Raw genomic sequence first — 13,311 nt, forward strand, 5'->3', positions numbered from 1 at the left:
TAAACAAACCAGTTTCCAGATGAGGGCATGTACTATTTTTTCAAGTTCTTCTGACCTATTACTGCATTTGCAAAGTTTGCTACTTAGTGATGTAATTCAGACTGAGGCAGTGCCCAGCCAGAGAGCTACCCCGAAGAACATGGGCACCTCTCGACACATCCAAAGGTGGAGTTTGGCTTTGGCCAACCCCCTTCCCCATGAGATATAACCCCTCTGATTTCGTGGTTACTCTGTATTTCTAAGCAGCACTGGCCTGCCTCAAATAAAGATTGATTTATTTCAAAAAGAACCGAGTCCGTTGCTTATTAATTGTTCATTAACCATTATTGTGACAGACTTCTAGATAACATAGCCTGAGTATCCTTCCCTTACAGGCAAAGTATAACCCACAGAGGAGCAGCAAGAGGCAGAGGCCACAATCTTTTAGCAACACAAGGTGAAGATCAGGTTTTCCTATTGCATAGGTAGAGTACACTCATCATTGTCTATAAATTTTATTTACACACATGCAAACATACATGCACTTGTGTGTGTTTTTATATATAGTGTTGCTATACGGACTTCAGAATTTCTGCAGTAATGGAAGTACAGCACCAACAGACAGAAGAGGAAGATTCAAGCCTTTTGCAACAACAAAAAAAAGACTAGGGAACTGCAAAAAAAAACGCAAACACTTATAGCAGTTATTTTAACCTTGCTGTCCTGTTTTTAGAAAACTCTACATGTCATAGGAAGTTACTAGGCTATTGGCCCTGAGGCCCTTCTAAGCCTAGCCAAGAATTTAGCCGTCAGCGCCAGATGCCCCAGTCCAGCAGGGACACGGGTGAAATCCCAGGGGTGTATTTTATGTTTCCCATTTAGTTATCCAGGTTGCACTTAAAAAGGGATAATGAGGTACTCTGCTGCACTGAGAGGGTGTCTATTCCACAGATGGGAGTCTCTGGGGCACATCTGTCCCGCCAACAAGTCCTATTGATGTCAGACCCGGTTGAGATCGCACGTGTGGGTTACTCAAGTGAACTCGACTTGCAGATATCAGCTACTGCATGTGCTTTACGAGGTACATGCCGAAAGGGGCATTGTACTCAATGGGCCTTATAAGGGAAGAATACATGGATATTATGACCTCCTTGTCCCTGGATGAGGTACCCTTACCTATAAGGTGAACCATGCAGAAAGCTTTCTGTACAACGGAAGCAACATAGTGGTCAAGTGTCAGGTTGCTATCAACTTAGATGCCCAAATCCCTCACGACCGATTGTGTGCTTAGGATGTTGTCTCCACTTCTGTGGGCTAGGCTTGTAAAGGCTCCAGGACCATTAGCCTAATGCACACCTATGAACAAATTATCACATTAATAACGTCACTCTCCCCAAAGGGAGGATGATGCATTTTTTGGTGTTCAGCTTGAGGCCATGTTCCTGGCACCAGTCATTTGTTTGGGTGAGACCCTCTTGGAGGAAGTCCACATCACTAGGGGAATTGATGACCACTTGCAGTCATCTGCAAACTTGGTCAGCCATAGCCCATTGCTTTTAGCCTGCACCTCAGAAAAGTATATCCCAAATAAGAGGCCCCAAGACTGATACCTGGGGTGCACTGCTAGTTACGGATCTACTACTTGGTGGCTTACCGTATTTTTGAGTATGTGGTTTCTATCAGTGAGACAGTTTGCTACCCATCTGGTAACAAATAGATTGATGCCTAGTTGAGAGAGTTTATCTATTATGCCTGAGTTGGGAATAGTGTCGAAGGCTTTGGCCAGGTCAAGGTAGGCGGAGTGCACAGTCTTCCCCTCGTCGATGGCTTTGGTGACTGTCTCAAAAAAGTCAACCAAATTTAACAGACATGACCTCCCATTGATGAAGCCAAACTGTGTGGGATCGAGTGTTTGGAGGTTGCCAATGTCCTTGTTAATAAGGTCCATAATGAGCCATTCCATAGCCTTGCAGATGAGGCTAGTTAGGCTGATGGGTCTGTAATCTTCCAGATCGGTGGATGCTCCACCTTTGTGCGAAGGGATGACAGTGGCTGTCCCCCACTCAGCTGGGACGAAGCCAGTACTCAGGCTTTGGTTGAGTAGGGCGCCTAATGGTGCTGCAAGTTCCTGTAGGCTGCAGCCTGGGATGTTCTCGGGTCCCATGGAGGCTGTATTCTTTGCCTTTGAGAGGGCAGGAATGACCTGTTCTCTAGAGATAAGGGCGGGGGGGGGGCAGGTACTGGGGATGTCCTGATTTGTGGGGGGGGGGCAATGGGGTGACGTTTTAGTTGGATCTGTCAGCCAGCAAGTTGGCTATATCTGCTGCATTTATGTATGTGGTGTCCTTGACCACCAGTTCTGAGCAGATCTGGGTGCTTCCTTTGAAACTGCAGCCGTATGTGAAGAAGGCCTTATGATTGTGTCTAGAAGATGTGGTTTGCTTTGGAGGATTTCACTAGTGCTGTTATTGCTTGTTCAGGCTAAGGAGAGATTGCATCCATTTGGGCACCTGCTCCTTCTTGGTCCTGGATAGCAATTTTTTTCCTCAAGTTTATAGAGTGTATTTATTGCAGATCTCCACCAGACAGGTTTACTCTTCTTGCGGAGTATGATTCCGTCCTGTTGGGTATTCCCAATTCCATGCATATATATAAATGCTTGTATAGTACTTTGGTGTAGATTTGGACATTGGTGCCAGTTCCTACAGAGGGGGAAGGGGGGGCTGTGGAGCCGTTTATACCATCCCTCAGGAGATTGTAATCCGCTTTGGAGAAGTTTTTTGCTTGACCCTAGTTAGAGGGGGCTCGGGAGAGATGGTAACTTCGAAAGCGACCGCTTTATGGTCTGATCTTACCAGGGAGGATGATACTGTAGGGATGCTGGAATGGTTACTCATGTAGGTCAATACCAAGTCCAAGATATTATCACCTCTTGGGGGGGGGGGGGTATCGACTAGCTGTTCCAAGGCTTTTGCATTGACAAAATCAAGGAATCTCTGGGCATTGGTGTTCTGGCATGAGTAGTTCTTCCAGTCTATGTTTGGGTAGTTAGTCGCCCAGAATCAGGGAAAGGGTTGAATCTTGGTAGATTTGAATAGATCCAGATGGGTGGATTGGGCATCTTTACTCAAATTTGGGGGCTTGTAGCTAGCTGTGATTTGAAGAGGGGGTCTTGTCAATGGTTAACTGCACCTGGAATGTCTCGTGCTTCATACTGACGGACCAGCCTGGAGGTGTATTTGTCTTTAATATATATTGAAACTCCACCTACTTTGACTTTGCTGCCAACAGTTTGGGATCTGAATAGGATGAGTAACCCGATAAGGCTGGGGTTTTCTCTGCAGCTTTGAAACGGGTTTCTGTGACTGTACAAATGTCAGCATCTTCCAGGGTTAAGAATGCTTGCAGTGAGTGCACTTTGTTTAGATTCCTAGCGTTTAGCAGCGTGACCTTTAATTTGCGTTTTAATTTTTATGTTGGTAGTTTTGACCTCATCACTTTTCCTAAAAGAGGCACTATGGTGGAGGCAAGAGCCTTTGCCAGAAGCTCATGCGAGACAGATGCAAGCCATGTTTGGCAGAGCATCGTGGTCTGTCGAGCATATCTTCCCAGGCTGTCGGGTACTGGATCCCCCTGGAATGACACCAAAAGCTAAGCCAATTGTTAGTCAGGCATTTTCTGTTTATATTGAGGCATCATTCTAGGTGATGGTAGAATGCTGCTTAAGGCTAGGGACATACTTGCCTGGGGTACATATTCAGTGATCTCCATCACGTCTTTTTTCATATAGTCCAGGGTGGTATGTCTCAAGTCATTCACGTCAACATGGACCATGAGAGTCATAGCAATACCTGTTGAGAGAATTGAGCGTGTGTGTGATATGGCATATTCTGTCAACAGACTAACAGTGACCTCCTTATCCAGCCTGGTGAGAGGCACATTTGTGTCTCACAATGGAGTCTCCTATGACTAATATGTTGGGTTTATGGTTAAGCCTTAGTATCTGTGAGACACAGGTGTGGACTATGTGTGGTATGTGGTGTGGAGGGGTTTGGAGTTCGCTTGTGTTTTTGCCTCAGAGGTGTCCTTTGTTTGGGTATGTTTTTGTTGAGAACATCCGCATATATGGGTGCATGTTGTGTAAGTGTGGGTGGTGGTTGAGGTGTAGTGATTGTGTTGCCAACCTTGTCAGTGCCAGATATATACTGGCTTGTGAGGGAGAGAGCATAGACGCTAGGTTCCTAATGTAGTTGCAGCTCACAAATTGTCTTCCTAGGTGGTAGATGTCCGTGTTCATGAGGCAGTTCCTACACTGTCTCAGGATGCCTATATTAACCAGACTGTCTGGAGAAACTGTAGGAAATTGTCCATCCATATTTGTCAGAATCTGAGGGAGAGAGGCCAGGGAGAGCTAAGGAGTAGACCTAGAGCCCAAGTGCTTAACCCAAAACTAAGAGGCTTAGAATAACACAGTTTAAACAGGCTATAAACAAGCAGTAGTAAATGCAGAAAAGATGTAATTAAATACTTTAGAGAACAAGCAGCAGATGTAGTAATAGAGTAGGAGGAGGAAACACAAATACTGTAAAAGCAGCTGAATAGTTTAAGTAAAGTGGAAAGAGGAAGAGGAGGTACAGAAGGTATTTCAGGGTTGAGAAAGTAAGGGGGGTTGGCCTTCCGAAATGATCTGTCTGGTAGAATGAGCTAATGAGACTGGACTGAGAAGTGTGTTCCAGATCAAATTTATAGTTTATAGCACTGCAAAAGCCACCAAGTTTAAGAACATCCACTGTTTAAACATTCCCTTTTAGAAAGAAAAACTGACCCCACAGTCTGAAAATTTTTGTTTTTACATTAGGGACTAAGCAAGCTACTTACCATGCAGCCCCTTACCAAAATTTCCAGCGGACAAAGGTTTCATTATGGTAGATTCATGAGATTATCCTCAGTGGACAGTGCTTCAGTGGACTTTCTCTGTATGGTGATGGCCTTTCTTTGCCACCGACATACATGAGGAGAGCAAGAAGAGCCATTTGCTGCGTCAGCCACTCCCTAGCTAGCCAATTTTCTATCCGTAAAAGCTGACTAAACAGCTTCACCCTTCTAAGCCACATCTTAACTTTCTGTCAACGTAGACTTCCTTAAAATGTTCTGCAGACATTTCATCATCTTCAGAGATACCTGGAGACAGCAGGAAGCATTACATACAACCTGCAAGGGTATAAGTGTTTGCAGAGGTATTTTTAGCCCAGTGTTCAGAATTTGTTGTACCTGGTTACATATCGTAGTACAATGCAGTTGCCTGTCTTTGTCTGCTGTATATCAGCATTAAATTTCTTTGCAGGTCACCTTTTCCAAAAAGAGCTTTCTTTCTCAATGAATATCTTAAGCAAGTTTCAGTTGACCCGACCTTGAGCAAAAAGCACAACTTAAAAGCAGTCTGTTGGTACAGGCCCTCACCCCCATCCAGAAGGTGGTTGAATGCTCTAACTGCCATGGCCCTAATTTGGTGGTAAGTTGGGTTTTGGTGGAATGGGGGAGGGAGAGGCACAGATTGCCTGCAGATGATGATTTTTGCTTGGCGTCTGGATGTAACTTGCCATTTGCTTTTTCCTAAGCCACCAGCCAGCCACCTGTTCATAGGTGTGTACTAGGCTAATGGCACTGGAGCCTTTATAAGCCCAGCCCATAGAAGTGCCCTGGCATTAAATACCTCTGCTGAAAACTGAACCATACACAATTGCTATCTGCTTTGCTATTGCTAAGTGTATCAACTTATTGGGGGGACAGACCAAGCCATTCATTCTCCCAAGTACATCATAACCTTATAGCCTTTTGGTCCGCAAGCCAGTCCTGGGTGCACACATACATAAACCTAATTCACATTTCTAAGTATTTTCACAGCCAAGGAAAAGCAGGTACTGCTGCATTCAGCCTGGAGACCAATTAGCTAGCTTTCCACTGGGCTTCTTGTGTGTCCACTGTTTACACTGGTAGAAGCTTCTCATCTGGGCAACTGAACTGTATATTTTAGTTTGGAGCCCAGAGTCTTCCCAAGCACATTGGAAGGGTAACATCCCTTGCATGTCTGCCCACCCCCACACAAATGCACACGACTGATTTTTTTTTAAAAAAAAGTAGAAAAATTCTTCTGGATATGGTCCAGAGAGAAGGTTTGGGACATCATCTTAAGAGCAGCTACACTTTCGGATATCTTGCAGTATCTGCCATTGCTTAAAGATGTTCTTGCATTTTCTTAACATCACAACAGTAGACAACCAAGCAGTCATGGAACATCAAGCTTAGTGCACTTACACACACACAAGTAATCCATAGTTGGCAGTTTCCACAGAAGGAACAAAACTCCACATCAGAATTGTATCTCAACTCTGACTGTTAAGGTGTCTGCCCAAAGGTTTGAATATGAGAACAAATGACTGGGCAGTAGTCAGTCCCCTACATCAATTCAAAAGAGCATGAAAGCTATTATCTGCTTTGTGACAGAGGCATTGTATATACGGACTATGGATCTAACAGATGAAGTGGAACATGCTTGACACCATCTAATTTTTTTTTTCTTTTCCCCAAGTTCATTACTGGTGTTGTTTAGAACTCCTGCATTCTAAACTAGCAGTGCTGTTTTCATTGTGGTCTTGATATGCCTGCCTTTAAGTCCACACTGGTCCTTGTTAAGTGAGGAGCCACTTTGCTCTCCAAACTATTATAAACCACTTGTACTTAAGGACTGAAATTGGGCTGCAGAAAGCAACTGGTTCAGAATCCTTTCTATATTTCAGATTCATGAAGAGTAATGTGCTTTTTCCTTTTTTCTCCACCTGTAGCTGAAGGCATTGTTCTCCTGAAAAGTTCTGTCAATAATCTGTCCAGTACCAGAATGTGAATCTCCATCAGGTGGGCTGTCTTGACATTGGGACTTTCACTTGAAGTGCATGAATAATTACCTTTCGCTGCCAAAGAAATGGGCCACATCAAGCATTTCATCTGCTGTGGGAACTTTGAAAATGTGTAGTAGAGGTGTTTTTGTAAATGGATAATTTTAAGGTTTGGATGGTAATACAGTATTTCAGGTTGTAATTCTCTATCTGCATGTCACTTAAGGTGGAATAGCTTATAAGTTGTCATTTGTGGGTTACATTCACAGTGATTGTATGGACATTTCATTAGTGAAAATGTAAGGTTAAGAATGAGTACATTAAGATTTCCCCAACTAAGACTTGATAGTTAACTAGAAGACCAGTGGACACCAAATGGTTGGCTTGAAGACTTAAGGTATGGCCGGAAAGGTGGAATGGGTTTCCATTTGTCAAATCCGTCAATAGAAGTACAGGCAAATTTGTATATGTTGGCACGTTACTACTTGATGGTGTTATGGTGGACGGGGTTGACTTTTAACTTACACATTTGCATATTTGATTATTCTCTTGGAGAAAGGTGTCCATATTTGAGATAGCTTTGAAAGTGTGCAAAACTTGATTCTTGTATGGTGTAGTTTATATTTTTGCATTAAAGTCCATTTTCAGTAATAACAGTATGTTGGGCAGAAGTAACTGACAAAAAATATTGACTTAAAACAATTTTGCAAGCTGTTAAATCTTATTTTTTAAAACTGTTTACTCAAGTGCTACATGTGTATGTTTGAAATGATGAGATAAAATGGTGATATTGCAGAGGGCTTAATCACAGGTAATTGGTATGGTGAGTATATTTGTCCACTATTTTCTTCCTCCATACAGAAGCTTGCTTCTGTTTGACTACATCTGTTTCTGTTTCACATGCACTTGCATCAGTTTCAACAGCTAGCATAGCTGTTACCAGTCAGCAGTGCAACAGCGCACTGCTTGTTTCATTTTAGGAAGAGTGGGGGAGGGGTGGATGTTTGTGGGCATAATCCAATTTATTTTTGTGTGTGCGGGGTCTTCTTAAGTATTTGTACAAAAACCAGGGTACCTAAAAAGGTATCATTTGATTCTGTCAAGATGATCTCATTAAGAATCTGTCATATTGAACAGTTTTTCCTGAAGAGTGATAGCAGTGGTTTTAAAAATGACCACTCTAGATTCTGCTAAAATGCCTGTTTGAGCAGCATTCTTCTTGTGCATGAGGTAATTGTTCTTCTGGTGTAGTGAAGAGCAGTTGACACTTGCATCTACTAGCTGATGCTCTTCTTTATTTTGACTATCTGTAAATTATCAAAGAAAATTTTCTGCTTATATTAGTTTTTAAAAGTATGTAGTGCAGAGTAATAAAATATATAATTATATACTTCTGAAAAATGACTGAATACTTAATTATACAGCTTTTATTTCATAAACTTATTTTTTAAATTGCCTTAACAGGACGGTTCGTGTAGCAATGCAAGTTCCTGTAGTGATGTCTCTAGGTCAGAAGATTTCCACCATGGCTGTACAGTCTCTAAGTTCAGCATCTCCTCTAATGACTACCACAAGTCCAACTGTCACATCACCTAAAGTGGTCATCCAGACTATCCCTACAGTACTGCCTAGTTCATTGGAAAATGGGGACCAGATCACAGTGCAGCCTGCTAAAATCATCACCATCCCAGCAACACAATTTGCACAGTGTCATTTGCAAGCCAAGCCAGGCTTGGGAAGCTCTGGCAGTATCAATATTGTAGGAACTCCTTTAGCTGTAAGAGCACTTACACCGGTGTCCATAACTCCTGGCACTTCTGTTATGAGACTGGCTGTCCCAGCTCAGCACTCAGTAAGTCAAGGTACTGCTACCAGACTGTTGAATGCTGTTGTTAAAGGACCAGAAGTTAAACAAGAGGGATTGTTTGTTCAACAGGACAATGAAGTAAAGACTCTGCGATTAATTAAAGAAGAAACTGGTATTGAGGGAAATAAGGCTGTGACGCATGTAGTAGTAGTCAGTTCTCCGTCTCACATCACACTTCCGGTTCCCATAAAAACAGAAGGAACAGTTACTTGTGAAAAATGAAGGACTTGGTATGGCAGAGACTGCATGAATTTTGCAGACTGTTATCATTGGCATCAAGTACTTTGTATGTTGGGGGCAGTGAGTTTTTTTTTGAACTCGTGGAAACTGAAAAGTAAAACAAAAAAAAAAAAACTTTAAAGCTGTATGGGTAAGTAGTTAACTGCTACAGTTTGGCAGGAGCCCCACATATTAAATACTGACATTGCAGCTGCCTCTTTGCAGAGATATCTGAATGCACAGGGGCAAAAATGATTCTTTAAAAGGGACCAAGTAATTCACTACATAATCACATCACACTAAATGCTTGGAGCACTACATGAAAAGGTCAGGTAAAGATAGTGATGTGAGTGTAAAGTATAAGAACTTTGACAAGTAGAAAATGTGATGTGTTTTCTTGCATACCAGCAACTTACACTGTGAGCACAGTGGCCACTTGGTGCTATGTTACCCACAAAAATAGCAAAAATGTGTATATCTCTTATGGTTAAGATAAGAAATGGCTTGAACAGACTTTTTAAAAAGCATGAAAAGACGAAGCAGAAGCATATTGTATTATAGCTCAAGAGCATTTTTAACAGGAGCCTTAGACTGAGTTCAGTTTTCATTTCTTGAAATAAGCTAAACCAGCTGTTAATGTAAAGTTATTTTTATGTATTTTTAAAGGGGGGGCAACATTGTACCTAGCACAGTATTGTTAAATAGTTAATATGTAACATTTTGTATTATAGTTAACCTGTCAGGCTCTCCTTTTGTGGCAAAGATGTAAGTGGCACTTGGCATGTTTGCTAGAAAGTGTGCCTTTCTGCATTGGCATCTGTATACATTTCAGTTTTTGATCTCTGGCACAATTTGAAGGCACCCACAGCATGATTTCTTTGTCAGGTAGTTCTCAGACATGTAACTTTTTTATGTTTTGTTATTTTTTAGTTACTATTGAGGGAAAGAACCAGTGTTCAGAATGAACTATAATAGTTTGTATATTCAACATTTGAAGTATATTCTATTTTGTTGTACTCTTGTTTCAAAGTGTATTCAGGTAGATTTTACTTGACTATTAAACATACACAGACTTTGTATGTAATTTTTGTAACCTTATATACTGTGAACCACAAGCTTGCATTTATGTAGAAAATTAACAAAGAAAAATTAATAGTGCAGCGGACTTCATAGCAATGTTTTTTGCTTCATGTTTATGTAGCTTTTTTAGTTTTATGCAACACATTCAAAACTTGCGTAGGTCTGTAGTAGTTCAGTTAAAGGAGGAGTAAAATATTTGCGATTTAGGACTAGTTCCCCCTTGCTAACTAAATTGCTTTTGTACCCATCACTCTTAAACATAATGTTGCATTATCTGAATTTCGTCTTCCTGAATTTCAGAGTGGTCATAATTGTTCATGACAGCTAAAAGAAGGCATGTCTCATACATGCTTCATTTTAATGTTGCAGGTATAGTTCTGTGTTTGTCTGTTGGAGAGTTGTACTGATGGCATCAGCCATTAAAATTATAGAAGGTTCCATTCCCATCGTCCCCCTTCTCCCTTTACTGCATTCTGTTCTGCTGCCCAGGATGACAGCTTGTTGATTTGGGTTAAGTAGCAACTATTTGTGCATTGATTCAGTTTATTCCAGAACTAAAAAATAATCCTTTCCCTTTTTATGTGGCTGTAGAAATGATAATTAGCATGATTCTTAGTTTGTATTTGCTGTTTGAGTCTGAACTGTTTCTGAAGTCAGCCCTAAAATTTTGAAAATGGAAGCACGCACTTCTTGGAATGAAATTTACAGTGTTTTAATTGTTATACACTAACACAACAGTGCTTGCTTTTCCATTTCGTTATATTGAATGGCAATTGCAGAAAACTATTCAAGGGTGTCTTTTAGAAATGTTCTTTGATCTCTGGAGAATTAATCTGAACCAAAATACCAGTACAATTTCTGTTCCTGTTCTTGCCTAATTGTGGGTAACAGCTGGATTAATTCTACCACTGGTAAAATCCTGGAGCTTTCTACATGGACAGTTTGCCATTAGTTTGCAGCAGACACAAAGCTTTCTGGAAACTTGAGACTTTTGAGCCCCAAAAGTTGTGTGCATGTCCTGCTGGAGGTAGATTTGCCTAAAAGACAAGGTTTGCTTGACATTGACCACATACAGGATTATGCTGATACTTTAAAGTGATTTGCTATTCACAGTTTCTCTTTTTTTCTGATTCTGGTTGTTTAAAACATGCATTTTCCCTGTGCTGACATTACTGAGTATAATCACCCAACTTGATCTCAGTGGCACCAGCGCTGAGAAAGTGTTATGTGCTGCCATAGACTTTAATGGCGACACTGTTGTTCATGCATTGAAACACATCCATTAAAATCGTAGTTTGCACCTTACACTATATACCTAAAATGAGGTCACCAAGGGATAGGTCAATTTTATCAAGCCATGGTTTGATTAAAAAAAATTAAAATATGGTACAAAAACATAGGACTGAGGAGGAAGAAAACAGTTTAGCATTTAACACTCCTGAAGTCGTGATGCATTGCCAAATTGCTTCAACAAAAAATCGAATCCTTTTCAGAGTTGTAATTTTTGGCATCTCATTGTTACCTTTTCCTGTTAAAAGAACTAGTACTACCCAGGTTTTGAAGACTGCTTTGTAAATGTTTTATTTTGCATTCGTTAACTTTAAGGTTTGGGCGAGGGGTCCTAGTTTTATTTATCTGCAAAATTCATGGGCACTTAAGAGCAAGTATTACAGAAGTTTTCGATGAAAGGGAGGGCAGTTTGCATAACTGTATGCAAGACCCAAGATTTAATATAATTAAAAAGGGGATAAGGAAAATGGAAAAGGGCCACAAAATGTCATGAATATATCATAACATAAATGCATATTAAATACAGGTGTTGAAAGAAACTGATAAATATGCTTTGGTAAAAGTCGTAGAATTGCTGCAGTTTGACATGATAGTAAGACTTTACAGCCAGACTGTAAAAGTATACACCTTGCAAGTCATCAGTTAAATGTGAACTTAGAAGATGGGAGTATTGGCCAGAAGTGCAGAGGCCTGCAAGTGTATTAACATAGTGAATGGAGCTTGCTGATTACACTCTGATATTGGAAAATTGCACATCAGTTAAACGCTAGAGTGGTGTGAGACCCAAACTTAACAAATGTTAAGCCACCCTTGCTAAAGTTAAGGTCTGATCACAGGCTAGGCAGTAAAATCTACCAGTACAAATGACAGTGGCAGAATAAAATATTTGTTTCTGCCTGTTGTCCATCTGTAACATGTCTGTGACTTCCTTTTCTAAGTATAGAAAGTTAATACAGTAACAAGATGCGTGTTCGCTTGTTTTTTTTTCCTGAATGATATGAAGTCTGAAACCTAAATGTATGCTAATTAGTGTCTTCAGTACTCAGTAATTTGTTCAGAAACCATGGACTTTGCAGAACACACCTAACGCACAAGGCAAAAATCTGTCCATTCTTGGAAAATCTGGACAGTTGAGAGGCATGGAAGGAGAGTTTAAACATAAGGGACTGTTACCCTAACTTTCTGAAAGTGCTCGCGGAGTGTTTTAAGTCTTTGAAAGTATGGTAAAACACTTAGCATTCCCAGTGCCCAACTAACCCCCCCCCCCCTTTTTTTTTTTACTGTAAATTGTAGTAGATGGAGCAGATAAAGCTCCATGCACTACAAAGAATTGAGTGGTTTGCCGATGCTAATTTAACATTGTGTTGAGACATGGATGCCAAGATAGGTGAATATCTTGGCATCCGTGTCATGAAAACATTTATTTAGCATCAGCGAACCGTGCATAATCCTCTATATAATGCATAGTAGTTGACTGGGTGTTGCATAGCCTTAGTATGAAATTATTTTATCTTGTTTAGGTATGTTCTTTAAGTTAACTGCTGTTTTTGGGTATTCCTGTCAGTGTTGACCTTTATTGTGTTGACATTTTTGCAGTTTGATGGAGATTGGCTGTTTTAAGAAGCGTGTTTGTTTGAAGCTTGAACCTTTTCTCGGGAATTCTGCTTTCAAGTTGATTCTTTTTCAAAACTGGTGTGCAGGATTTTCTTTCATCCCTTTAAAACTATATACTTCATCTCAGTACCTGTAGTACAGTACCACTGTGCTGGGTTCCAAGATAATTTGGTTTGATATAGTTAAGTTAAAACTGCAGTTAAAATTCCTGCTTTCAAATTATAGTTAAATATTTCATTATTTCAGACAATATACTAGTAAGAAAATTACCCTAATCAAAGCAAGTCCAGCATGAACCCTGGTGTGAGATGTTAATTAATATGCTGTCTTTCTCATCCTGCTTTTCAATTGCACTAATTTGCACTGTTT

At 40.6% G+C, this 13,311-nt stretch overlaps 1 protein-coding gene across 3 annotated transcripts in view; it reads left to right on the forward strand.

The window, feature by feature from the left end:
- The window catches only part of ELF2 (E74 like ETS transcription factor 2), a 192,892-nt gene extending 182,776 nt beyond the window's left edge, over positions 1-10,116 (forward strand). For all 3 annotated transcript variants that reach the window (XM_044061643.1, XM_044061641.1, XM_044061642.1), the window contains exon 7: positions 8,337-10,116. In XM_044061643.1, the coding sequence (XP_043917578.1) occupies positions 8,337-8,961 (625 nt within the window). In that variant the 3' untranslated portion in view covers positions 8,962-10,116. The remainder of the gene's footprint in view (positions 1-8,336) is intronic.
- The last annotated feature ends 3,195 nt before the right edge of the window (positions 10,117-13,311 follow it).

The sequence above is a fragment of the Protopterus annectens genome, chromosome 2.part0, assembly GCF_019279795.1.
Source record: "Protopterus annectens isolate FY-2018-M chromosome 2.part0, PAN1.0, whole genome shotgun sequence".
In the NCBI taxonomy this organism is placed as follows: domain Eukaryota; kingdom Metazoa; phylum Chordata; order Ceratodontiformes; family Protopteridae; genus Protopterus; species Protopterus annectens.